This window comes from Cyprinodon tularosa, unplaced genomic scaffold (assembly GCF_016077235.1).
Source record: "Cyprinodon tularosa strain WSP-4 unplaced genomic scaffold, ASM1607723v1 ctg1204, whole genome shotgun sequence".
NCBI lineage: Eukaryota > Metazoa > Chordata > Actinopteri > Cyprinodontiformes > Cyprinodontidae > Cyprinodon > Cyprinodon tularosa.
The window spans coordinates 71408-95745 of NW_024038009.1; the positions used below are offsets into that span (position 1 = coordinate 71408).

General features: G+C 47.3%; 1 protein-coding gene across 1 annotated transcript in view; it reads left to right on the forward strand.

The window, feature by feature from the left end:
- The first annotated feature begins 5338 nt into the window (after positions 1-5338).
- LOC119776323 (MAP/microtubule affinity-regulating kinase 3-like) overlaps positions 5339-24338 on the forward strand; it is a 31675-nt gene continuing 12675 nt past the window's right edge. Inside the window, exons 1-8 of the mRNA XM_038274657.1 lie at positions 5339-5799; positions 8835-9023; positions 9105-9158; positions 9240-9382; positions 20393-20582; positions 22681-22782; positions 23548-23667; positions 24042-24138. Of these exons, the coding sequence (XP_038130585.1) occupies positions 5749-5799; positions 8835-9023; positions 9105-9158; positions 9240-9382; positions 20393-20582; positions 22681-22782; positions 23548-23667; positions 24042-24138 (946 nt within the window). The 5' untranslated portion in view covers positions 5339-5748. The remainder of the gene's footprint in view (positions 5800-8834; positions 9024-9104; positions 9159-9239; positions 9383-20392; positions 20583-22680; positions 22783-23547; positions 23668-24041; positions 24139-24338) is intronic.

The following is a 24338-nucleotide window of genomic DNA, read 5'->3' on the forward strand; positions in this document are numbered from 1 at the left end:
TAAAAAATAAGAATAAAAAGAGATAAAATATATACACATATAGCTTTTCTGTATATATATCTGTACGTATATCTATGTATATGTAAAAACTAAATCCTAATAAAGTGAAAGTCCAAGTAAAGTGATACGTGGCGTGCAAACATAGTGCATGTCTAGGTGAATTTATGCATAAATTACAGGGGGGGGGGGGGGCTGAATCATTTGAGGGAGGCGTTATATAGATTGATGACCACAGGTAGGAATGATGGCGCTCTGTGGTGCATCTGGGTGGGAGGAGTCTCCTGCTGAAGGAGCTGGTCTGCTGGACCAGTGTCTCATGGAGAGGATGTGAGTCATTGTCTAAGATGGACTGAAACCTGGACAGCATCCTCCTCTCTGCCACGGTGGTCAGGGTGTCCAGCTGCTCCCCCACAACATCACCGGCCCTCCTGATCAGTTTGTTCAGCCTGTTGTTTTCAGCGACCCTCAGCCCACTGCCCCAGCATGTGACAGCGAAGCAGAGCGTGCTAGCAACAACTGACTCATAAAACATCCTCAGCATTGTCCCACAGATGTTAAAGGACTTCAGCCTCCTCAGGAAGAATAGTCGGCTTTGGCCCTTTTTGTAGACCGCCTCGGTGTTTCTAGTCCAGTCCAACTTATTGTTAGAGTACACTCCCAGGTACTTCTACTCCTCCACAGGGTCAACAGGAACCCCCTGGATGGAAACAGGGGTCACAGGTGTTTTGTCCTCCTCAGATCGACTATGAGCTCCTTAGTCTTTGTCACATTGAGCTGCAGGTGGTTCAGCTCACTCCAAGTGACAAAGTTGCCCACCACAGTCCTGTATTCACTCTCCTCACCCTTTTCAATGCAGCCAACAATTGCTGAGTCATCAGAAAACTTCTGAAGGTGGCAGGACTCAGAGCAAAAGCTGAAGTCTGAGGTGAAAAGGGTGAAGAGGAAGGGGGAGAGGACAGTCCCCTGGGGGGCCCAGGGTTGCTGACCACCCTGTCAGACACACAGTTCTGTAGGCATACTTACTGTGGTCTGCCCGTCAGGTAATCAACAATCCAGGACACGATGGGGGCCTCCACCTGCATCGCAGTCATCTTCTCACCTAGTAGAGCCGGGCGGATGGTGTTGAAGGCGCTGGAGAAGTCAAAGAACATGATTCTCACTGTGCTCGCCGGCTTGTCCAGGTGATTGTAGACTCTGTTCAGCAGGAAGATGATGCTGTCCTCAACTCCCAGGCAGGGCTGGTAGGCGAACTGTAGTGGATCAGTGAAGGGCCTGACCAGGGGCCTTAGCTGCTCCAGGACTAGCCTCTCAAAGGTCTTCATGATATGGGACGTCAGTGCTACCGGTCTGTAGTCCTGAGGGTCGCTAGGGCGCGACATCTTAGGCACCAGAATGAGGCAGGACGTCTTCCACAGCACGGGGACTCTCTGGAGGAGCATGCTCAGACTGAAGACTAGGCTAAATATATACAATATATACAGAAAAATGTGTGACAACCTGCGTGTTGCACAGAGCTGGATGCACCTTTATTGGTTGACAGCTCCAGGGCACACCTTGATTACGCCCCTCCGGCTCCAGGGCATCCCTTGATTATGCCCCTTGGCCTCCAGGGCACACCTTGATTACGCCCCTTGGCCTCCAGGGCACACCTTGATTACGCCCCTCCGGCTCAAGGGCACACCTTGATTACGCCCCTTGGCCTCCAGGGCACACCTTGATTACGCCCCTCCGGCTCAAGGGCACACCTTGATTACACCCCTTGGCCTCCAGGGCACACCTTGATTACGCCCCTCCGGCTCCAGGGCATCCCTTGATTATGCCCCTTGGCCTCATGGGCACCCCTTGATTACGCCCCTTGGCCTCCAGGGCACCCCTTGATTACGCCCCTTGGCCTCCAGGGCACACCTTGATTATGCCCCTCCGGCTCCAGGGCACACCTTGATTACGCCCCTTGGCCTCCAGGGCACCCCTTGATTACGCCCCTTGGCCTCCAGGGCACACCTTGATTACGCGCCTTGGCCTCCAGGGCACCCCTTGATTACGCCCCTTGGCCTCCAGGGCACACCTTGATTACGCGACTTGGCCTCCAGGGCACACCTTGATTACGCCCCTCCGGCTCAAGGGCACACCTTGATTACGCCCCTTGGCCTCCAGGGCACACCTTGATTACGCCCCTCCGGCTCCAGGGCATCCCTTGATTATGCCCCTTGGCCTCATGGGCACCCCTTGATTACACCCCTTGGCCTCCTGGGGACACCTTGATTATGCCCCTTGGCCTCATGGGCACCCCTTGATTACACCCCTTGGCCTCCTGGGGACACCTTGATTATGCCCCTTGGCCTCCAGGGCACACCTTGATTACGCCCCTTGGCCTCCTGGGGACACCTTGATTATACCCCTTGGCCTCCTGGGGACACCTTGATTACACCCCTTGGCCTCCTGGGGACACCTTGATTATGCCCTTTGGCCTCCTGGGGACACCTTGATTACGCCCCTTGGCCTCCAGGGCACACCTTGATTACGCCCCTTTCCCAGGAGACAGCGTCACAGAATCCAGGCAGTTTAATCCCTCCTGTCTGTGTTCTGCTGCATGGATGATAATCTGACGGATCATTAAGGAAAAGAGAAAATCCATCAAACTAACAAACTACACGCTGTGCTCCTGCGTGTCACAGATGTCCTGGAAACCGGTGACGTCACAGATCAAACATTTTCTGTAAGTCCTACAATCAAAATATCAGATTAATTTGAATGAATCATTGTGATCCTTTATAAACCGGGTCACCTGGCCACCGGCTACAGGGCCACTGGGCCATCGGGCCCTCTGTGTAAAGTCTTGCACAAGATAAAATGGCATTGAAAGCCAGTATTGGATCACTGTCCTTAGGAAACCACATGGGCCCAGTCTGGATCTTCTCCTGCAGCTGAACTCATCCGTGGTTTGTGGCTGCTCAGTGGTTTAAGCATAAAGGGGAACGCCGTTTGTTTTACGCTGGACCCTTGATTTTCCATTATTCCATCATGTTCTACTCACCCATATGAGTTTAGTGTCATTTGGAGCCGTTCTGAAGATATTCCGTTAGGTTATATCCAGTAACGTCTTCCTATGGGCAACGACTTGACGGCACAAACTAAACTGTTCATCATTTATTCTTTATGGTACGCCAGAATTCAGAACATGGAGGCCAATCACTGTCCCCCAGACATCCGCCGTTAGATTTTTATATTTATATTCTTTAAAAACAAAGCTGCACAGGTATTATGTTATCTGCGCACTGATATTTTGTCCTTTTTGAATACTTGTTATAATGCGTAACCGTAGCAACCATAGCAAGTTGATAGGAAATTTGGGATCTGCTTATCTGTTCTCCATTTTTAATTTGGATGAAATAATAGCTGCATGAATCATGACAGCAGACAAGATAGAGGAGAGCAGGAGGCGGGGTTACCAATCTACTCGCTCTGGAGAGCAGAGTTCGCTGCTTTTAGATGTTGTCTCCAAAGTCTCCAGTAGCAGAAAAAAGTCTCTAGATTTGGCGCTAGAGAAAGGTTTCACAAAACCCAGACCTGGTTTTAATTATTCTACAAGTAGTTTAGATGATCAGGTCTACACTCACCGACTCACCGAACTGTAGTGGATCAGTGAAGGGACTGACCATGGGCCTTAGCTGCTCCAGGACTAGCCTATCAAAGGTCTTCATGATATGGGACGTCAGTGCTACCGGTCTGTAGTCCTGAGGGTCGCTAGGGCGCGACGTCTTAGGCACCAGAATGAGGCAGGACGTCTTCCACAGCACGGGGACTCTCTGGAGGAGCATGCTCAGACTGAAGACTAGGCTAAATATATACTATATATACAGAAAAATGTGTGACAACCTGCGTGTTGCACAGAGCTGGATGCACCTTTATTGGTTGACAGCTCCAGGGCACACCTTGATTACACCCCTCCGGCTCCAGGGCATCCCTTGATTACGCCCCTTGGCCTCCAGGGCACACCTTGATTATGCCCCTTGGCCTCCAGGGCACACCTTGATTACGCCCCTTGGCCTCCAGGGCACACCTTGATTACGCCCCAGTATGTTAGATGTGTCTAGGTGTTGTAGTTTTTTTTTCTTATTAGAGTAGATTAAAGATGCTAAAGGTAGGGAAAATAAGTGGAATCGCTCTTTACTCATTTCCTGAACCAGAAGCTACAATCGGAAACTAACTTCAGCTTCGTGGAAGAAATGAGGTCCAGGATCAATATGCGTCGCATCAGCCTCCTCCTCCGCCTTCGTTCCACACCTCCAGAAATGATAACAAATGTCTCACTGTATTCTGAGTCCCAGCATATCCATGTTGAACCGTATAACTGTGTAGGCTTCCGTATTTCTGCAGCTGGTCAATGAGGAAGGCCGCCACATCTAGAGGATCTAATTGATGTTTTCTTCCATAGATCCATTCTGTGGAGGATTCTTCTCAATGTGTTCACTGATCTCATCCAGCGTGCAGCAGCATCAGGATCTCTCCTGTCGTAGACCGACAATAAAGTTAAACTTGATCAACTCCAGTAAACTCGCTATTGTGCTGCAGACGAGATGATAGACGAGATGATGCAGAGTGAAAAGTCCCACGATTACCTGGATAACGACGTCAGGATAGTTATCATGTTCAATCAAACATTTGCTTGGAGCGCCACCTTCATGTGTGACAGACAGTGACAGAGAAGGACTGTCAGTAAAGCGGCGTCCATCTGTTCAGCCATCTTCTCTCCACTTCCTTTAGAAACCTACTGGGAGCGAAACCTTCTTCATCGTAAACGATTCTTCGTTACTACTGACTAAAGCAGATAATTATCACCTTTAACGATATAATGAGCAAAAATGTATCTTCTCAAGTGACAGCAATATGCTTCCGTTATCAAAAACACAATTAATGAGCACAAATAAGGAATAGTTGTATTAACCATACATGGAAACAGAGTTTTATGGGGCCCCCAGGAACTTGGGGCCCTAGGCAGCTGCATAGTATTCCCCCCCCCCCCCCCCAGCTGAGCTGAAGGCGCCAGGGATGCAGAGCAGGAGGAGGGAGAACATTTAAACCATCTCCTCCATCAATCCTCTGTCAATCATCAATCAATATGAGATCTTTAGGAAACAACTTAGAACCTCATGAACTTCCGGGGCCATGACCCCGCCCCCTCACAAAAAAAAATAAATAAAAAAAAATAAAAGAATGTATAACAATCTTTTATTTTTGTTTGTTTGTTTTCCAGTCACCCTAGCAACAACAGACGCTGCTACTGGGCCTTCTCAGCCAATCATATGACACACTGCGTCTTACGTCACAGGCCGTCAGCGCGTAGGGCTGGGTTAGACCGCCATCTTGGCTCAGACTAGCAGGTTCTAGCTGAGAATCTGAGGAGGTTCCGACAAAGCGAGACCGAACCGGGGATTTCTGACTAACTGGACCGGAACCAGAGGCCCGAACCGAACCGGACCCCCGCTCCGCTCCGCCCCCCATAGAGCGGAACACCAGAAGTATTGGGCTGAAACTTAAAGAGGAACTGTTGCTCCGGTTTGGATCCATGACAGTTAGAAACTTCCGCAAAACAGCCCGAACCGAACCGGAACCGGTACCACAGGACCGAGACAGGTGATGCTGCGAGCCAGCTCGCTGTGACCGAACCGAACCGAACCGGTGCAGCCCGCTAAGTTTCAGACCGGAGCGGCTTGATGAGCGGAGCTCCGTCAGTCTGACCCGGGTAACATGTCCGCCAGGAGCCCGCTGCCCACCGTCAGCGAGCGGGACTCCGAGCAGGTGGGTCACTACCGGCGGGACACCCACAGCGGTGACCGGTCCAAACCAGGAGAACCACTGGGACCAGCTAGGACTGGTCTGACCCAGTAGAACCGGATGTCCAGTTAGAACCTCAGCTCTGGTTGTCAGGTCTAATTAGAGGAGCAGCACTGCCTGTCAGCTGGCTGAAAGGAGGCTGCAGCCTTTCTGATGCTACCAGGTTAGGGTTGGTACCCCCCCAATGTCGGTCATAGTAGCATGTTAGACTGCAGAGCTTCAATATTAGAACATTAGGGAGTGAGGGTTGTTCCAGAGGTTCTGAGTCCCACAGCCTGCCACTCTGGATCCCTGAGCCAGACCCTGAACCCCACTCTGCTCCCAGGGTGAGATGCAGCTCTGTACTGCCGACAGTGGGATGATAATAAAACCCTGGAAAAGTTCAAATATAAAGTTAATTATTAAAACTTCGAGGATCAATTAATGGGATGGAAAATCATTTTATTGATCATAAACAGAAAGATGTCCCCACGAGGGCGCTGTGGTTCTATGGACTGGACCAGGACCATCTAAACCGGACCTAACCATCTAAACTGGACCTAACCATCTAAACCGGTCCAGGACCATTTAAACTGGTCCAGGACCATTTAAACTGGACCTAACCATCTAAACTGGACCTAACCATTTAAACTGGACCGGGACCATCTAAACTGGTCCAGGACCATTTAAACTGGACCTAACCATCTAAACTGGTCCAGGACCATTTAAACTGGACCTAACCATCTAAACTGGTCCAGCACCATTTAAACTGGACCTAACCATCTAAACTGGTCCAGGACCATTTAAACTGGACCTAACCATCTTAACTGGTCCAGCACCATTTAAACTGGACCTAACCATCTAAACCGGACCTAACCATTTAAACTGGACCAGGACCATCTAAACTGGTCCAGGACCATTTAAACTGGACCTAACCATATAAACCGGACCTAACCATCTAAACTGGTCCAGCACCATTTAAACTGGACCTAACCTTTTAAACTGGACCAGGACCATCTAAACTGGACCAGGACCATCTAAACTGGTCCAGGACCATTTAAACTGGTCCAGGACCATTTAAACTGGACCTAACCATCTAAACTGGACCTAACCATTTAAACTGGACCAGGACCATATAAACTGGACCTAACCATCTAAACTGGACCAGGACCATCTAAACTGGTCCAGGACCATTTAAACTGGACCTAACCATCTAAACTGGACCTAACCATCTAAACTGGACCTAACCATTTAAACTGGACCAGGACCATATAAACTGGACCTAACCATCTAAACGGACCTAACTATGTAAACCGGACCTAACCATTTAAACTGGTCCAGGACCATTTAAACTGGTCCAGGACCATCTAAACCGGACCTGACCATCTAAACCGGACCTAACCATCTAAACCCGGACCTAACCATCAAATCTGGACCTAACCATCTAAAGCGGACCTAACCATCTAAACTGGTCCTGGACCATCTAAACTGGACCTAACCATCTAAAGCGGACCAGGACCATCTAAACTGGACCTAACCATGTAAACCGGACCTAACCATTTAAACTGGTCCAGGACCATTTAAACTGGTCCAGGACCATCTAAACCGGACCTGACCATCTAAACCGGACCTAACCATCTAAACCGGACCTAACCATCAAATCTGGACCTAACCATCTAAAGCGGACCTAACCATCTAAAGCGGACCAGGACCATCTAAACTGGACCTAACCATCTAAAGCGGACCAGGACCATCTAAACTGGACCTAACCATCTTAAGCGGACCAGGACCATCTAAACTGGACCTAACCATCTAAACCGGACCTAACCATCTAAACTGGACCAGGACCATCTAAGCCGGACCTAACCATCTAAACTGGTCCCGGACCATCTAAACCGGACCTAACCATCTAAACCGGACCAGGACCATCTAAGCCGGACCTAACCATCTAAACTGGTCCCGGACCATCTAAACTGGTCCAAGACCATCTAAACTGGACCTAACCATCTAAACCGGACCTAACGATCTAAACTGGTCCAGGACCATCTAAACCGGACCAGGACCATCTAAACCGGAACAGGACCATCTAAGCCGGACCTAACCATCTAAACTGGTCCCGGACCATCTAAACCGGACCAGGACCATCTAAACTGGACCTAACCATCTAAACCGGACCTAACCATCTAAACTGGTCCCGGACCATCTAACCCGGACCAGGTCCATCTAAACCGGACCAGGACCATCTAAACCAGACCTAACAATCTAAACCGGACCAGGACCATCTAAACCGGACCTAACCATCTATACTGGTCCAGGACCATTTAAACTGGTCCAGGACCATCTAAACCGGACCTAACCATCTAAACTGGTCCCGGACCATCTAAACCGGACCAGGACCATCTAAACCGGACCAGGACCATCTAAACCGGACCAGGACCATCTAAACCAGACCTAATAATCTAAACCGGACCTAACCATCTATACTGGTCCAGGACCATTTAAACTGGTCCAGGACCATCTTAACCGGACCAGGACTATCTAAACTGGTCCAGGACCATCTAAACTGGACCTAACCATCTAAACTGGTCCAGGACCATTTAAACTGGTCCAGGACCATCTAAACTGGACCTAACCATCTAAACCGGACCAGGACCATCTAAACTGGACCTAACCATCTAAACCAGACCTAACCATCTAAATCGGACCAGGACAATCTAAACTGTCTATTGATCCTGGTTCTACTCATCCAGAAGCTAACCGCTAAGGCTTTCTTCTACGGGTAACATTCCTTCTGAGGCTCATCAGACGCTGGGTCAGAACCTGGGTCTGGATCATGTGGTCTGGATCATGTGGTCCGGATCATGTGGTCTGGATCATGTGGTCTTCAGAGAGCTGCTGATGGCTGCTCTGCTGCTCCACCTGTTCTCCTGCTGACTTCCCATCATCCAGAGGGTCCATCTGGTCCAAAGCGGTTGGATCCAGGTAAACGTTGACCTTTGTGCTCTGCTGTCTTTTCCCAGGCTGCCTCTGGGGATGACGGGCGCAGCGAGGCGACGTCCCGCTCCGTGCGCTCGGCCCGCTGTAAAAACTCCTCTGCTGTCTCTCGAGATGATTCTCCTCAAGTGGGAAACTACCGGCTGCTGAAGACCATCGGGAAGGGAAACTTCGCCAAAGTGAAGCTGGCTCGCCACATCCCTACAGACCGGGAGGTGAGACCGCCACCGCAGACAGTTCACGGGAACTGATCTTCAACCATCATGTGTTCTGATCCGTACCTTCATCCTTCACAGGTGGCCATCAAGATCATAGATAAGACCCAGCTGAACCCCACCAGCCTGCAGAAGGTGAGACGGCGCCATCGGTTCTGAGCACCAACCAGAACCAGGTCGCTAAATCTAAACGCCTGCTGTGCTTCTGTGTCTCAGCTCCTCAGAGAAGTTCGCATCATGAAGATCCTGAACCACCCCAACATCGGTGAGTCCCTCATCCACCCAGAAGCAGACGGGCTGGAGAGGTCCAGCTGTGTTCCTGCTGTGTTCCAGCTGTGTTCCTGCTGTGTTCCAGCTGTGTTCCTGCTGTGTTCCAGCTGTGTTCCAGCTGTGTTCCTGCTGTGTTCCAGCTGTGTTCCAGCTGTGTTCCTGCTGTGTTCCAGCTGTGTTCCTGCTGTGTTCCAGTGTTTCCCCCTTGGGGGCCCCCTGTGGCCAAACGGGGGTTCCCCCAAAGGGCGGGTGTTTCCTCGCCTGGCCGCCCCGGGCTTGGGTGTTTCCACCTTGTGTTCCCTCCTTTTTTCCGGGTGGGTTTCCCAGCTGGGCTTTGGGGGGTTGTTTCCAAAAAACCCCCCGGGTTTTCCAAAACTGTGCCCCGGCTTTGTTCCCGCTTTGGGTTTGCGGGGGTTCCAAAAATGGGGGTTTCCCCCCTGCGGGGTTCCACCCCTTGTGTTCCTCCGGGTTTTCCCCAAGCTTTTTTCCCGCTTTTGTTCCGGGTTGTTCCTGCTGGGCCCAGCTGGGTTCCCCTGTGTTCCTCCCGGGGTTTCCAGCTGGGGCCCAGCTGGGGTTTGCTTTTGCCAGTTTGTGTTCCTCTTTTCCCAGCTGTTTTTCCTTTGGGGTTTTGCTTTGGGGGTTCCAGCTGTGTTCCTGCTGGGTTTTGCGGTGTTCCGTTTTGTTTTCCTGCTGGGGTTCCACTTTGTTCCCTGTGTTCCGCTGGGGTTCCGGGCTGTGTTCCGGGGCGGGGCCCCTGTGTTCCCTGTTTTGTTTTTCCAGTTTGGGGGCCCCCTCTGTGTTCCAGTTTGTGTTCCGTTTGTGTTCCCTTTCCTGTGTTCCTCCTGTGTTCCCCCTGTGTTCCTCTGTTTTCCCAGCTGGGGGTTTTTGCGGTGTTCCAGCTGTGTTCCAGCTGTGTCGCTGTGTTCCGCTGGGGCTTTGCGGGGGGTTCCAACCGTGTTCCGCTGGGGTTTCCGGGGGTTCGCTTTTGTTCCAGTTTGGGTTCGCTGTGTTCCACTGTGTTCCGCTGGGTTTTCCGGTGTTAGCGGGGTTCCGGCTGGGGGTTTCCAGCTTTTGTTTTCAGCTGTGTTCCCGTTTGGTGTTCCCCCCCCCCCCGCGTGTTCCCTGGGGTTTTTGGGGGGGTGTTCCACTGTTTTTCCGCTGGCCGCGGGTTTCCAGCTGGGTTCCGGGCTGGGGTTCCAGCTGTTTTTTCCAGCTTGCTTCCCGCGGGTTTCCAGCTGGGGGTTCCAGCGTGTTCCCCTGGGTTCCCCCCAGCTGGGGTTTCCAGCGGGGGTCCAGCGGGTTTTCCCTCCTGTGTTCCAGTGTGTTCTGCGGGTTTTTTCCCAAGCTGTGTTCCCTCCTGGTTCCACCCTGTTTTTTGCTGGGTTCCGTGCACCCCTTGTTCCGCTGGTTCCGCTGTTTTCCAGCTGTGTTCCCGGCTGTTTTCCCCGCTGCTTCGTTTGTGTTCCAGGGGCTTTCCCAGCGGGTTTCCAGCTGCTTTTCCCAGCTTGTTCCTGCTGGGGTTCCAGCTTTTTTTGTTTTCCTGTGGGGCCTTGGCCTGTGGTTCCGCTGTTTTTAAATTTTCCCACTGTTTCCCCTGTGTTCCGGGCTGTGTTCCGCTGGGTTCCGCTGTGTTCCACTGTTTTCCTTTCCTTTGTGTTCCGCTTTGTTCCTGCGGGTTTTCCCCAGCTGGGGTTCCGCTTGCCCTTCCCTGCGTTCCGCGGGTTTTCCAAAGCTGTGTTCCTGCTGGGTTAAAAGGCTGTGTTCCGTTTTGGGGTTTTTGCGGTTTTTTCCCCGCGGGTGTTCATGGTTTTCCAGTTTGTTTTCCCCCTGTCCCCCCCCGGCTGTGTTCCTGCTGGGGTTTCCAGCTGTTTTTCCTCCTGTGTTCCAGCTGGGTTCCAGCTGTGTTCCACTGGTTCCAGGGGTTTTTTCCAGGCCTTGTGTTCCTGCTGCTTTCCCAAAGCTGGGGTTTCTGCCCTGTGGCTTTTGCTGTGTTCCCGGGGTTTTTGGGTTTTTCCAGCTGTGTTCCTGCTGTGCCAGCGGTGTTCCACCTGTGTTCCTGCGGGGTTTTCCAGCGGGTGTTCCTCCTGTGTTCCAGCTGTGTTTCCGCTGGTTTTCCCTTTTTCCTGTGTTTCCAGCTGTGTTCCGGTTTTTTGGTTCCAGCTGTGTTCCAGCGGTTTTTCCCCCTGTGTTCCTCCTTTTCCTGTTTTCCCAAAGCGGGTTTTTCCAGCTGTGGTTTTGCGGTTTTTCCGCTGTGTTTCCAGCTTTTCCAGCGGGTTTTCCGTGTGGCTTTGCGGGTTTCCAGCTGTGTTCCGCTATTTTGGTTTTTCGGGTTGTGTTTTCCCAACTGGTTCCAGCTGTTTTTCCAGCTGTTTTCCCTGCTGTGGCTTTTTTTCGGTGTTCCTGCTGTGGTCCAGTGGGGTTCCGCTGTTGTTCCTGCTGTGTTCCAGCGGTGTTCCGCTTTTTTGGGTTTCCGCTTTTTCCTTTTGGGGGGTTTTCCGCTTTTTGGTTCCTGCTGTATCCTCCCCTGTGTTCCACTGTTTTCCCCGCTGGGGCCCCAGCTGTGTTCCCCCCAGCTGCATTCCAGCTCATTCCCAAGCTCCCCGTTTCCAGCTTTTGGGTTCCCCGCGGGTTTTCCCAGCTGTGTTCCAGCTGTGGTCCAGCGTGTTCCTCCGTTTTCCCAGCTGTGTTCCTGCTGCGTTCAGCTGGGGTTCCTGCTGGTTCCAGGTTTTCCCTGCTTTTGGTTTCTGCTGTGTTTCCTGCTGTTTTCCCAAGCTTGTGTTCCTGCTTGTTCCAGCTGTGTTCCCCCCTGTTTTCCCGCGGGTTTCCCAGCTGGTTCCAGCGGGTTTTCCCCGCGGGTTTTTCCCAGCTGCGTTCCACTGTGTTCCTGCTGCTTTTCCAGCTGTTTTCCCTGCTGGGGCCTCTGCTGTTTTTCCTGCTGTTTTCCCCAGCTGTGTTCCCCAGCTGTTTTTCCTGCTTTTGTTCCCTGTGTTTCCAGCTGTTTTTCCCCCTTGCCCTGTTGTTCCGTTTTGGTTCCTGCTGCTTTCCCAGCGTGTTCCTCGGGTTTTCCAAAGCTTGTGTTCCTGCTGCGTTCCAGCTGTGTTCCTGCTGTGGCTCTGCTGTGTTCCTGCTGTGTTCCAGCTGTGTTCCTGCTTTTTCCCCCAAAGTGTTTTCCCCAGCTGTTTTTCCCTGCTGTTTTCCCAGCTGCTTTTCCACTGTGTTCCAGCGCTTTTCCAGCTGCTTTTCCAGCTGTGTTCCTGCTGCGTTTCACCCTGTGTTCCTGCTGGGGCCCCGGGCTTTTTTCCCTGCTGTGTTCCAGCTGTGTTCCTGCTGTGTTCCAGCTGTGTTCCAGCTGTGTTCCTGCTGTGTTCCAGCTGTGTTCCTGTGATGGGGTTAAAAGCTGTTTTTCCGCGCGTTCCAGCGGGGTTTTCCCCCGCGGGTTTTTCCAGCTGTGTTCCCGGCCTCCTTTTTTTCCGGGCTGTTTTCCAGCTGCTTTTCCAGCGGTTTTCCCACCCAACCCTGTGTTCCCTGGGGGGTGTTCCACCCGCGTTTTCGGTTTTCCCCTTTTCCCTTGTTTTGCTGGGGCTGTTTGGTTTTTTTCCTTGGGCCGGGGAAGCTTTTTCCATTTTTTTTGGAGTGCCAGTGGGGGTCGGGGGGGCCCAAATTTCCCCGGAACCTCCTGGTTCCGCTGGCCCTGTGTTTCCCCTGGGCCTCCCGGGTTTTTAACTCTTAGCTTTTTAACCACCACCAGGGGTTTTTAGGGTTTTGAGGAGGGTTTTATGGGGCCCGGGGGGTTTTCCTCCCGGCCGGTGTTTGGGGGGTTGGTGGTTCCGCGCTTTAGGTGGCTGGGGTTGGGTGTTTTCCTGGGTTACGTTTTAACTGTTTGGGGGTTTTAAGGGTTTGGGGTTTTCCAGTGGGGAAGTGTGCCAAGGGGTTTAATGGGGAGGGTTTTTTGTGCCCCGTGTGTTTTGTGGGTTTTTTTGCCTGCCTGAAGGTGTGGTTAAGTGGGTTTGATGTTTCCCTGTTTAGGGTTTGTGTGTTAAGTTTGTTTGGGGTTAATGTTTTTTGTGGTTAACTGTGTTCCGTGGTTAAGTGTTTTGCTGTGGCTTTGTGTTTGTGTGAAGAGGTTTGTGTGGCTGGTTAGTGTGTTTGGTGTGAAGGGGGTTATGTGAAGGGGTTTTTCCAAGGGGGGTTAAATGGTTTTGGGGTTCCCAAGGGGTTTTGTGTGGTCGTTGGTTTGTGCCTGTGCCTGTGGAAGGGGTTGCCCAAGGGGCCACTTGAGGGTTTTCCCAATGTGGTTAGATGTTTGCTGGTTAGTTGCCCTGGGGGTGGTTTAAGTGTGCCCATGAAGGTGTTAAATGGTTGGGGGGTTTTTACTGTGGTTAGCTGGTTAATAAAAGTGAATTTTTTTTCCCTGTTGAAATGATTGTTTGAGGAAAGAAGGGTTTCTGCCCTGGTAAAGGGAAGACGAAATGATAATGAATAGAATTAAATCCCGGGCGGGCAAAATAAATTGGGACATAATTTGCCCTCTGCCCTTGGTTTAAGGTAAAGTTTTAAATCCAGGTGGTGGGAGGATTAAAGGGAAAAAAGAGAAGTTTAAAAGGTAACCGTCCCCCTGGAACCGGGGCCCCCCATCTTTTAAATAAATGAAACTAATAATTTTTAAACCAACCATCCTCATCCATCCTTTTACCCCCATTTCCACCCACCCCTTCCCATATCCTTTCATTTTTCCATTTTTTCCATCCATTTTAACCCATACATCCATCACCCATCCTTTTCCCATCCATCCACCCACCCATCCTTTTCATCCATCCATCCCCATCCCATCCATCCACCCATCATCCATTCTAATCCACCCCCATTTTAATCCTTTCCTTTCCTTTCCAACCCACCCTCACCCAAATCCTTTCACCCCATCCATTTACCCTTTCACCCCTTTATCCTTTTCCCCATCCTCCACCCACCCATCCATTCATCCTTCCACCTTTTATATAAATCCATTCATCCATCCACCCCTTCCATTTTTTAACCCCTTTTTTACCATCCATCCCACCCAATCCACCCATCCATTCTTTTCCATCCACCCAACCTTTCTTTAATCCATCCATCCATCCTCAATCCACCCAAATTCATTCATCCACCATCCCATAATCCATCCCAATTCATTTCCATTCATCCATCCACCCTTTCATCCATACCATCCTTTCCATCTTCCATCCATTCATCCATCCACCCTTTAACCCCATCCATCCATTTTTTAAATTTTTTCAATTTATAATTTTTATTTTTCCAATTATTAATTATTAATAATAAATTTTAATAATTTTTAAAATAAAATTAATTTTTTTAAAATTAATAATAATTTTTTAAATTAAATAAAATTCTTTTTTAAATTTAATTTTTTTAATTAATAATAATTTTTAATAATAATTTTTAAAATTTTTAAAGGTTAAATAATTAAATTTTAAATTAATTTAAAAATTTTAATTTAATTAATAATAATTTTTGGGAAATTTTTTAATTAAATTTTTAAAAAATTAAATAATTTTAAAATTTTTTAATAAAAGTTTTTAAAAATTTTTTTTTTTTTAAAAATTTGGTTTTAAAAAAGTAAGTTATTTGTTTTTTTCAAGAGGAAAATTTTGAAAAAACTTTTGGGGATTTAAGGTTAAGAAAGAAAAATTACCGGAGGGGGGTTGTAATAAATGAATAAGGGAAAACACAGTAAGGTTGTTCCCAGTTGTTTAAAAGGAAATGGTTAAAGTGGTTTTTTGGGGAATAAAAAAAATGTTTGAAAAGGAAAAAATTTTAATAAGGTGGATGGAAGGTTACCTTGGGGGGTTAAGTTTAACTAGTAATAATGTAGAAAAAGGTTGGGTTGTTAAAAAAGGGGGGTAGGAAAAAGGGGGGGTTTAAATAAGGTTGTTTTAAGGGAAGGGGTAAAAGGGAAAAAATTTTTTGTAGGGGTTGGGGGGAAAAGGGGGGGGGGGGGCCAAAACCCAAAAGGGGGGGGGGGGGATTAGGTTTAGGGAAAAAAATGGGGGGGGGTTGTTTTAATGAAGAAGAGGTTTTTTTTTTGGAAAATTTTTGGGGGGAAGTTTGATAAATGGGGGGGGGGGGGCCAAAACCCCCAAAAGGGGGCCCCCCGTGGGGGGTGAAAAATGGGGAAAATTTTGGGGACTTTGGGGGGTTTTTAATAGTTTTTTGGGAACCCCTTTCCCTCTTCCTCCTCTAATCTTGGAGGGGGCCAAAAAATCGCAGGGGCAGGGGGGGGGGGACCAGGGGGCCCTTTTGGTGTTTGCTGGTCAGCCCTCTTTTTGGTTTTAGGGGCTTCCTTTAAACCTTCAGCTATCCTCCCAGCGGAGGTAACCTCTGGGGTTCTTAGACCAGAGCCCACGACGGGGGAAGGCGGCATCCTTTTAACGACTGCGGGGGCAGGGGACGTGCCCACCAGCTATGCTGACTGTCTGTTTAAATGCTTTTTTATTGCCCAGCACGGGGACCTTTGGGATCCCCAAGCATGGTTTGGTTCAGCAAAACAACGCCCCGCGGGAAAACCCCCTTTCCCCACAGAGCGGGCCGGAAATTTTTAATTTTTAATTTCCCAATTTTCCTTTCATTTTTATTTTTTTGCGCCAAATTCCAACACATGTCATCTCAAGGCTTTTTTTACATTTCAACCGGGATATACAGCCCAAAAATTGATACAAATTTTTCTACCCCAAAAAACCGGGTTGTTTGGGAAATTAAACTCATTGATTTAAAAAATAAAATTCCCCCACCCTAAGCATGTTTTGAACCCAACATGGAGAGGAAAAATTTCCCTTTTAACAGGAAAAAAAAACCTGAAAGGCAGAACCAGGCTCAGTGTGAGGGGCCTTTCTGCCGGGGCCCAAACTGGGGTTAAAGGGAAAGACAGAACCCAAAACAAGAAAAAGCAGCGGAAAAAAGGGGGGGCCCCGTCCAGGAAACACACACCCGCAAAACGGGCCCCAACAGTTTCCCAAATGCGGGAGGAAGAAGAGAGCACTTTCCCCCCCGGGAAAGGGGTCAGAAAAACGGGACCACACTGGAAAACAGGCCGTCCCCATTTTTAATTTAAAAGGGGTTGTTGATAGAAGCAGCACAGTGATTTTTTTTTTCCAGGAAATGAATTTCCAAGCCAAACGGGAAAACAACAGGAAAACTTTTGGGGAAAAGCAGGGGAGAGCAAAAAGGTTAGAGTTTAACTAACAATTTGCAAAATTAGGGAACAGAGAGAAAAAGGAAGCAGAATGATGAAATGGGGGGCCCAAGCCCTCCAAAAGTCAAAATTTATAGCAGCAAAAACTATAGAGATAGCTGGAAAACCTGACCCCCCCAAACCCTATAAAGCTTTAATCAAAAAAAAAAAGTTTTAACCCTTTTCCTTTAAAAGAAAACCCGGGTGCTGCCTCACGGACTAAAACTGGTATTTTGGTTCCACAGGAGAGGAGCCTGAAAAATTTAAAAGATCTGCCCCCCAAATTTATTTTTTAGAAAGTTCTGGGAACCACTGGGTAAACCCTTTCCAGATTGAGGGCAAAGGGGTGCCTGTTTAAAAAACATAAGGAACAATCAGATCTCTGATATAAAAATGGGTTTGGGCCCATTTAAAGGTAATATTTTTGAAAAGGGGTTTTTAAAATTTCTTTTGGGGGAAATTTTAACGGGAAGCCAAGGGAAGAGAACCCAGGAATAGGAGGATGGATCCTCTTTTTAATTTTCCATTAAAAATTTGGGGGCCCTGCAGTTTTTTGGGATCAGTGAAGGTTTTTTAACTACGGGTTTGGGGGATTTCCCTGAAAGTAAAATTTAAACAATACCCCCTTTGAAGTAAAAAAAATCATGGACTTTTTTCCCTTCAGCATCACCCCCTGGACAGGATATTTCTAATTTTTTTCAATGTTCCTCAGATGAAAAAAGGAAATTCTAGAAAAACCTCTTTGAAAAAGGGATTTAAATGACCCCCGGCCCTTTACAAAAAAAAACACCCAAGATTTTTTACTTTTTTTATCTGAAATCAGTTTTAAACCCATTTCCCAAAAAAGTGGGCTTTGGGTAATCAGTTCTTTTTCAGGGGGACCTGGGCCCAAAAAAATTAAATTTTTGTTTTGTCTGGGATTCAGGAGCAGAAATTAGTCCCCCAGGTTTTTTTTTGTCCCTTTAGACTTTTCCTGTAAACTATGTAAAGGGTTAGCTTTCTTTTAAAAGACAGATATAGCGGGGTATCATCAGAAAACAGGGGGAAAATTTAATCCCAATGGTGAATTTATAACCAAAATTGGGGGCAAAGGGATAAAGGGGAAGAGAATTGGGCCTAGCACTGGGCCCGTGGCCCCCAAAAGGTAACCTTTTAGCTGGGTTTAAAATTTTTAACAATTTAAAATGAACAAACCCGGAAAATTGTCGATAGATAAGTTTTTAAAAAAAATTATGCTGTTCCTTTAATTAAAAAAAATATTCAAGTCCTTTTTAAAAAATATTATGGCAACCCGTTTTTAAAACAGCACTAAATCCAACAGGAAAAGACACAGATACAAGTCCATTATCTGAACCATGAGAATTTCATTTTAGTGACTTTCACCCCGAGCTGGGTTTTAGTGCTATGATGACCCCTAAAACCAGAAATGAAAAATCTTCAAAAAGTTCATTATGGTGGAAAGTGAACGACACATTGTTTTTGGGAACTACTTTCTCAAGAAATTTTTGGGTAAGAAAAGGGAAATTGGGGTATAGGTCTATAATTGACCCAAATCATCTGGGGCAAGAGACGGCAAAACAGAGGTTTTTAAAAAACAGCAATCTTAAAAATTTTTTGGGGGCATATCCCTGTTTAAAAGGGGATAGTTTTAACCACCCTCTAAAAAGGAGGAGGAGGGGAAAAAATAACCTGGTTGGAAAATGGATCAACTTTTTCCAAAAGGCTTAGTTTAAACCTAAAATTTTTCCCAATTTGAGAGTTAAAATGGATCAAAGCAGTCTTTAAACCCCGGTTTAGATTCCATGACTACCTCAGTCCAAACGCGGGAAAAAGGAGTGCTTATGGGTCTTATTTTTAATAAGATTTAATCTTATTTATAAAGAACCCATTTTAAACTTTCTGCTAAGAGCAGGTGGAATGGAGGGTTTAACGGGGCTATGGGCCCCTGGGTTTTTAAAATTTTTGGGAACCCGTTTTTAAAAAGAAATCTAGGATTATTCTTATTCTCCTCTAAATTTAAAGAGGGGAAGTATGCTGCTCTTTCCCACAAACCTCTTAACCCGCCAAATAAACCATTTTTTCCCCGACTAGGAAGGACTCCCCCAGGGCCCGTGGGGGCGTATTTTCCCCTCCAGTTTCCCAGCATTTTTCTTTTAAAAATAAACCCGCTCTGCAAAAAAAACCAAAAGGGGCAAGCTTTCTATTTTTAACGGTTTTATTTTTCAAAAGGGGCTGCGTTTTCCCAAGGGGAATAAGGAAAAAATAGCAAACCCCCCTCAACAAAATCATTCCCGGGAAGGGGGGAAAAAAAGGAAGCCTTTTTGGGACCTGAAACACTGCTCAAAACAAGGAAAAAGCAGAGAGAAAGTGAAGCAGATTCTTTTTAAAAATTTTTTAAATGCATACTGATAAAAGATCTACTAAAAAAGTTAAAACCCTTTTTTTGGGGGGAGGGGGGGAAATCTGGGTTTAAAATAATTTCCGAAGGTTATTTGAAAGTGGTTTAGAGAGGACAGGGGTTTTGAGGAAAAATTTTTTATTTCTTCACATTTTTTATGCCGTTTGTCACACCCAAAATCCAAAGAGAAGATTAAATGTTTGGGGCTAAATTTACATTTTGAACAAAGCCAATAGTGTCTAAAATAGCATTAAAGGCTGCTCTTAAGCTATCGCCTTCAATGTCAGCATGGATGTTAAAATCTCCCACTATGATGACCCTGTCAGTATTTAATACCAAATCAGAAAGGAACTCTGAAAACTCATCTAAAAATTCAGAGTAAGGACCTGGTGGACGATACAAAGTTACAAAAAGAAGAGGTTTTCTTGCCTTGAAATTTGGATCAGGGAAATTAAGGGTTAAATGTTCAAAAGAGTTGTAGGTATTAATTGTTTTGGGAGTAATCAGTAAGTCAGACTGGAAGATTGTTGCTACTCCTCCTCCTCGCCCAGAACTTCTGGGGATGTGAAAATTTAAATAGCTTGAAGGAGTTGCCTCATTTATGCTCACATAATCCTCTTGCTGCAGCCAGGTTTCTGTAAGGCAAAACAAGTCAATGTGATTATCACAAATCAAGTCATTAACTAGTAGACTTTTAGAGGAAAGCGATCTTATGTTAAACAGACCGCATTTAATTGTTTTAACTTTTTCCCCAATTGGAGTTATTTTGATTTTAATTAGATTATCATGATTTACTCCTTTGGGAATCTTTGCTAATTTATTAGATTTTGGTCGTGGGCAAGACACTGTCTGGATGGAGTAAAGAGTGGGTAACAGTAGAGAAGCTGCAGAGATGTGTGTTAAACTACAACTCTGCTTCCTGGTCTGCACCCTGGGTGGTCAGGGTTTTGGAGGACTAATAAATGTGGCCAGATTCCTAGAAAGAAGAGCTGCACCATCCAAAGTGGGATGGATGCCGTCTCTCCGAATCAGACCAGGCTTTCCCCAAAAGGATTGCCAATTATTAATGTAGCCCACGTTGTTTTCAGGGCACCTTGTGTCACTTTACCCACAGAAGTCGATGGCGTCTGTTATCCTGATGACCTGCTAGTGAATCAGCTAGTGATGCTAACCAGTCGCTCCGGTTCATGTGTTTAGATCCGGAGGGTTAGCTGTTGGATGTTAGCATAGCCTGATATCTTGTGAAGTGATTTCTGGGATTGTTGTGTTTCTAAACTCTCTGACCTCCACCTGACTGGTTTCATCCAGGAAGTTATCTTTAGTTGTTTTAGATCCAGAATGGTTCCAGACGGTTTGATACGCTCATTTTAACATGAACGCCACTATGAAACTAATCCATCTCCTTCCCTACGCATTGATTTAAAAAAAATATAGAAAGGAATTGATCCAAAACTGATGAAATAGATTTTTCCCCAGTTCTAACTGTGAGAGGAAGATCATTCCTCCTCTTCCTCCTCCTGTCTTCCTGCAGGCGGAGAACCTCCTTCTGGATGCCGACATGAACATCAAGATTGCAGATTTTGGCTTCAGTAACGAGTTCACGCTGGGAGGAAAGCTGGACACGTTCTGCGGGTCTCCTCCGTACGCTGCTCCAGAACTCTTCCAGGTATCCGGATCCAGCATCATTAGTCTGTTAGAGCAGTGGGGGGACTGGGACCGTACTGGTAACAGCTCCCAAAGCGAGCCGCTTCCTGTCCGGGAGACTCTGACATCAGCCTGAAACTTTGCGGTTTATAAAAACCATCATAAAGGAGAAAATCCATCAGATTAGAAGGAACAGCTGCAGTGTAGGCGTCCCATAAAGGGCTGCTGGAGGAGCAGGACAACATGGCTGCCATGGGATATTTCCCTCCCAGTTTTCACTGAGCGGTAACGGCTTTAAAGCTCCGCCTCCAAACGAACTGGACTGTTTCCTGGTGCGGATTCCCAGTTTGTTTCCAAGCTTGAAGACGTTTGTTTTCCCATCCAAGTATCAGAATAATTGACTGTAGATTTGTTTGATCTTTGGGGAAATGAGCCTTAAGTTTATCATTACTGGGGATCAGATTATCATCCAGAAATAATCCCTGGATTAATTGATTAAACAATATAATCTCAAATTATTTGTTTTAGTTTTGGAAGATTGACAACGTGAAAATATAAAGATCAAGGTTCAGCCGTCCTGTTTTATTCTGCTTATTTATGGTTACTGGTGAAAATGTTCCACCTCCAGACATCCTCTGTTCATCCGTTCATCTGGATTATAATCCAACTAAATTCAGCAGTTCTTGTTGGGAGCTGCAGACCTCCAGCGCTGGGAATCCCTGCTGGAAGGCCTCTGCTGCGGCTGGAAGGGAATAGAAAGAGTTTTTAAGGTTTGGGGTAAAAACTGCAAGAACCAGAATATATAATCTAATATTTCAACATTTCTAGTTAATCTGGGTTTTTATTAACTGTTTCTCTAAAGTTCATTAAAATGTTTTAGTGCAGCGATAATGATCAGAGCTGCTCTCTGTTCCTACATATCCATCTATTCTACCAGCTTTATTTAACTTTTGAGTTGAACTCCTGGATGTTTATTAATCTTTCATCTGCAGAATGAACGCTGAACAAGGTTATAAACACTCTGTGTTCTTTAAGACGCAGCAGACTGAGACAGTCGGTTTAGCGGAGAGACACCGTACCACTGTCACTGTTTTAGCTTGGCATCTCCATCCAGAGGCTGCTCCACCAAACCCCAATTTTCTGGACATTCATTGTTAAAGTCGTGGGGAAGAAATGTCAAATCCTTCTGGCTTAAACATGTATATAAATGTTCTCTTTATCAGACCATATTGTCCAAAAATTTAGAAAATTACTATCTAAAAAAAATCCTGTCTTAAAATCTGTGTTTTATTCGTTATCTTCTTCAGGCCAGTTAGTTCTACGTCAGCCTGAACACCTAAATTCATCCAATCATAGATCAACGGTTATCTGACAATCAAATGTTTTCGGTCATAGCATCTTGATTCATATGTCGCAGCTAATATACGCAACGGTTGAAATCAGAATCCTTTCCTTTCCCATTGAGTTGCGTCCCAGTGTTCACGGGGATGGACGTCTGTGTCTTCGGCAGGCGTAGAGCTAACAGAACTGGCAGCGTTGCGAGGCAAGGGCTCAAACATGTACGGCTGGAAGCCTTCTACACCAAACCAAGCTTCTGCCGCCCTGGCGTCCTCTTCCACAACATCTTCGTCCCCGCTTTCCTCCTCTAAATAAAAAATGGATGACGGAGGAGACTCATCCACGACCTCCGACACTAAACTCTCCTCCTCTTGCATGTTTCCGCTGTCCATAGCGTTCCTTGACAGCGTCGTTTCTAAGTCACCAATTTAGTGCTACTTGGTCCCAATGGAATTTCCCATTGGGAACCTGCTAGCACTAAGTTGCTAACTGGTTAGCATGATGCTTCCCACAAACCGGCCACACGGCTTCTGAACTTTCCACCACAGCACTCCCGCCCCCTTGATAATCGACCAATCACATTCACTTTATTCACTGGTGTAAAGTCGGGCACCACTGGGATAATTCAGAAACGCAACGGTTAGAACAGCCGCTTCCCTGCGACTTTAATGATCAGTGGGGAAAACTAGTGGAAAGTTTAGTCATTATAGTGAGTGGTTGGTTGCAGCTCCAACCATCAGCTGTAGCTTTAGAAGCTGAGGTCCGTCTGCTGCTGTGTTCAGGGTAAGAAGTATGATGGACCAGAGGTGGACGTGTGGAGCCTGGGAGTCATCCTCTACACTCTGGTCAGTGGATCTCTGCCATTCGATGGACAGAACCTGAAGGTGAGTCTCTGCCTGCTCCAGATGTTTCTGCCTCTTGTTATCAGCTGAGGGCCCCGTCACACCTGGACCATCTATCCAGCCTCTGCCCGCCGTCCCGCAATCTGAGATGTACCCAGAGGATCTTTGATGGCGGTATTAACCTAGCTGCTGTTTACCGCCCGCCAAAAAAAAAATAAAAAGAAAGAAAGCAGGTTTCTGGCGTCAGCAGATTGAGCGTCATGTCTGCTAGGAAGTGTGTTGGTGGTGGGCGTGAACGCAGGGAGGATCCATCACTCACCTTCTGGCTCACCCTATGATGGGGAGGAAGTCTGGAGGAGAACTGACGGTTTCCTCCTGTGAACCCCCTTTATACCAAAACGCTGCCAATACGCCATTATACAGTAGCTGGAAGTTAGAAACACGTTCAGCGCTCGTCTGGAACACGGCAGATACGCTGACATGTTGGAGAGAAGTTCTGGATAAGTTAGGCAGAAGTTAGTCAGAGGTTTAGGATCAGCTAGATGCCACGACTGATGAGCAACCGACACCATCAGATAACTGACCTGGAACTGACAGCCAACGGACGGCAGACGCCGGCATACGGCGGGACGTACTCGCCGTATGTTAGCGTGTTCCAGCGTACCCATAACGTATGCGGCGTTTTAGCCAGGTTTTGCGTTCGTCAGGCATCGCTGGTCTAAACCGTGCGGGTGTGACGGGGCTTCAGCAGCTGGTAGAGGATCAGAGGAGGACGTCAGGATGGCGGCGCTGTGTTTCTATCTGCAGGAGCTCAGAGAGCGAGTTCTACGAGGCAAATACCGGATCCCCTTCTACATGTCGACCGACTGTGAAAACCTGCTGAAACGCTTCCTGGTGCTGAACCCTGGAAAGAGAGGAACGCTGGAGGTCAGAACATCAGCAGGCTTTTCTAGACCACTGGGTTCCCTTCCTGGACACGCCCACACCCTGCATAACACTATTCTATTCACTTTATTTCTATATCTTCCTTTCTTTCCATCCTCCCCTCCCTCCTCCCATGTGACTGGCTCCACCTGTACTGGGAGTTCTGGTCATGTCAGCTGGTTTTAGTCTGTATCTGCTCTATATTTGCGGTTCTGGGGTTTCTGGTTCTGTGGGTCCATCTCCAGCTCTGGACCCACCATCAGAACCTCAGCGTCTGTGTGATAGTGGGCGTTTCTCCTGATGGTTACCATGGAGCTCTTTGGTCCCCAGAACTCAGACCTCCTCAGAAGGTTCTGGTCTTTATTGTTTCCATCTAGCAAATAATGAAGGAGCGCTGGATCAACGCTGGAGATGAAGCTCAGCTGCAGCCGTACGTGGAGCCGGAGCTGGACATCAAAGACCAGAGCAGGATCGGTACGTGGAGCTGATGATGATGGTGATGATGGTGCAGTGCCGTTTCTGGCAGCCATCTTAGATTGAACCTTAGTCAGTTTTAGGTTGCAGTTTATAAAACAGCTAATCTTTACATTTTAGAATAAAAGCTGTGAAAATAGTTCAACACATCCTATTGGTTAATAAGCTAACAAAATGTCCCATAAAGGAATGGTTTTAGC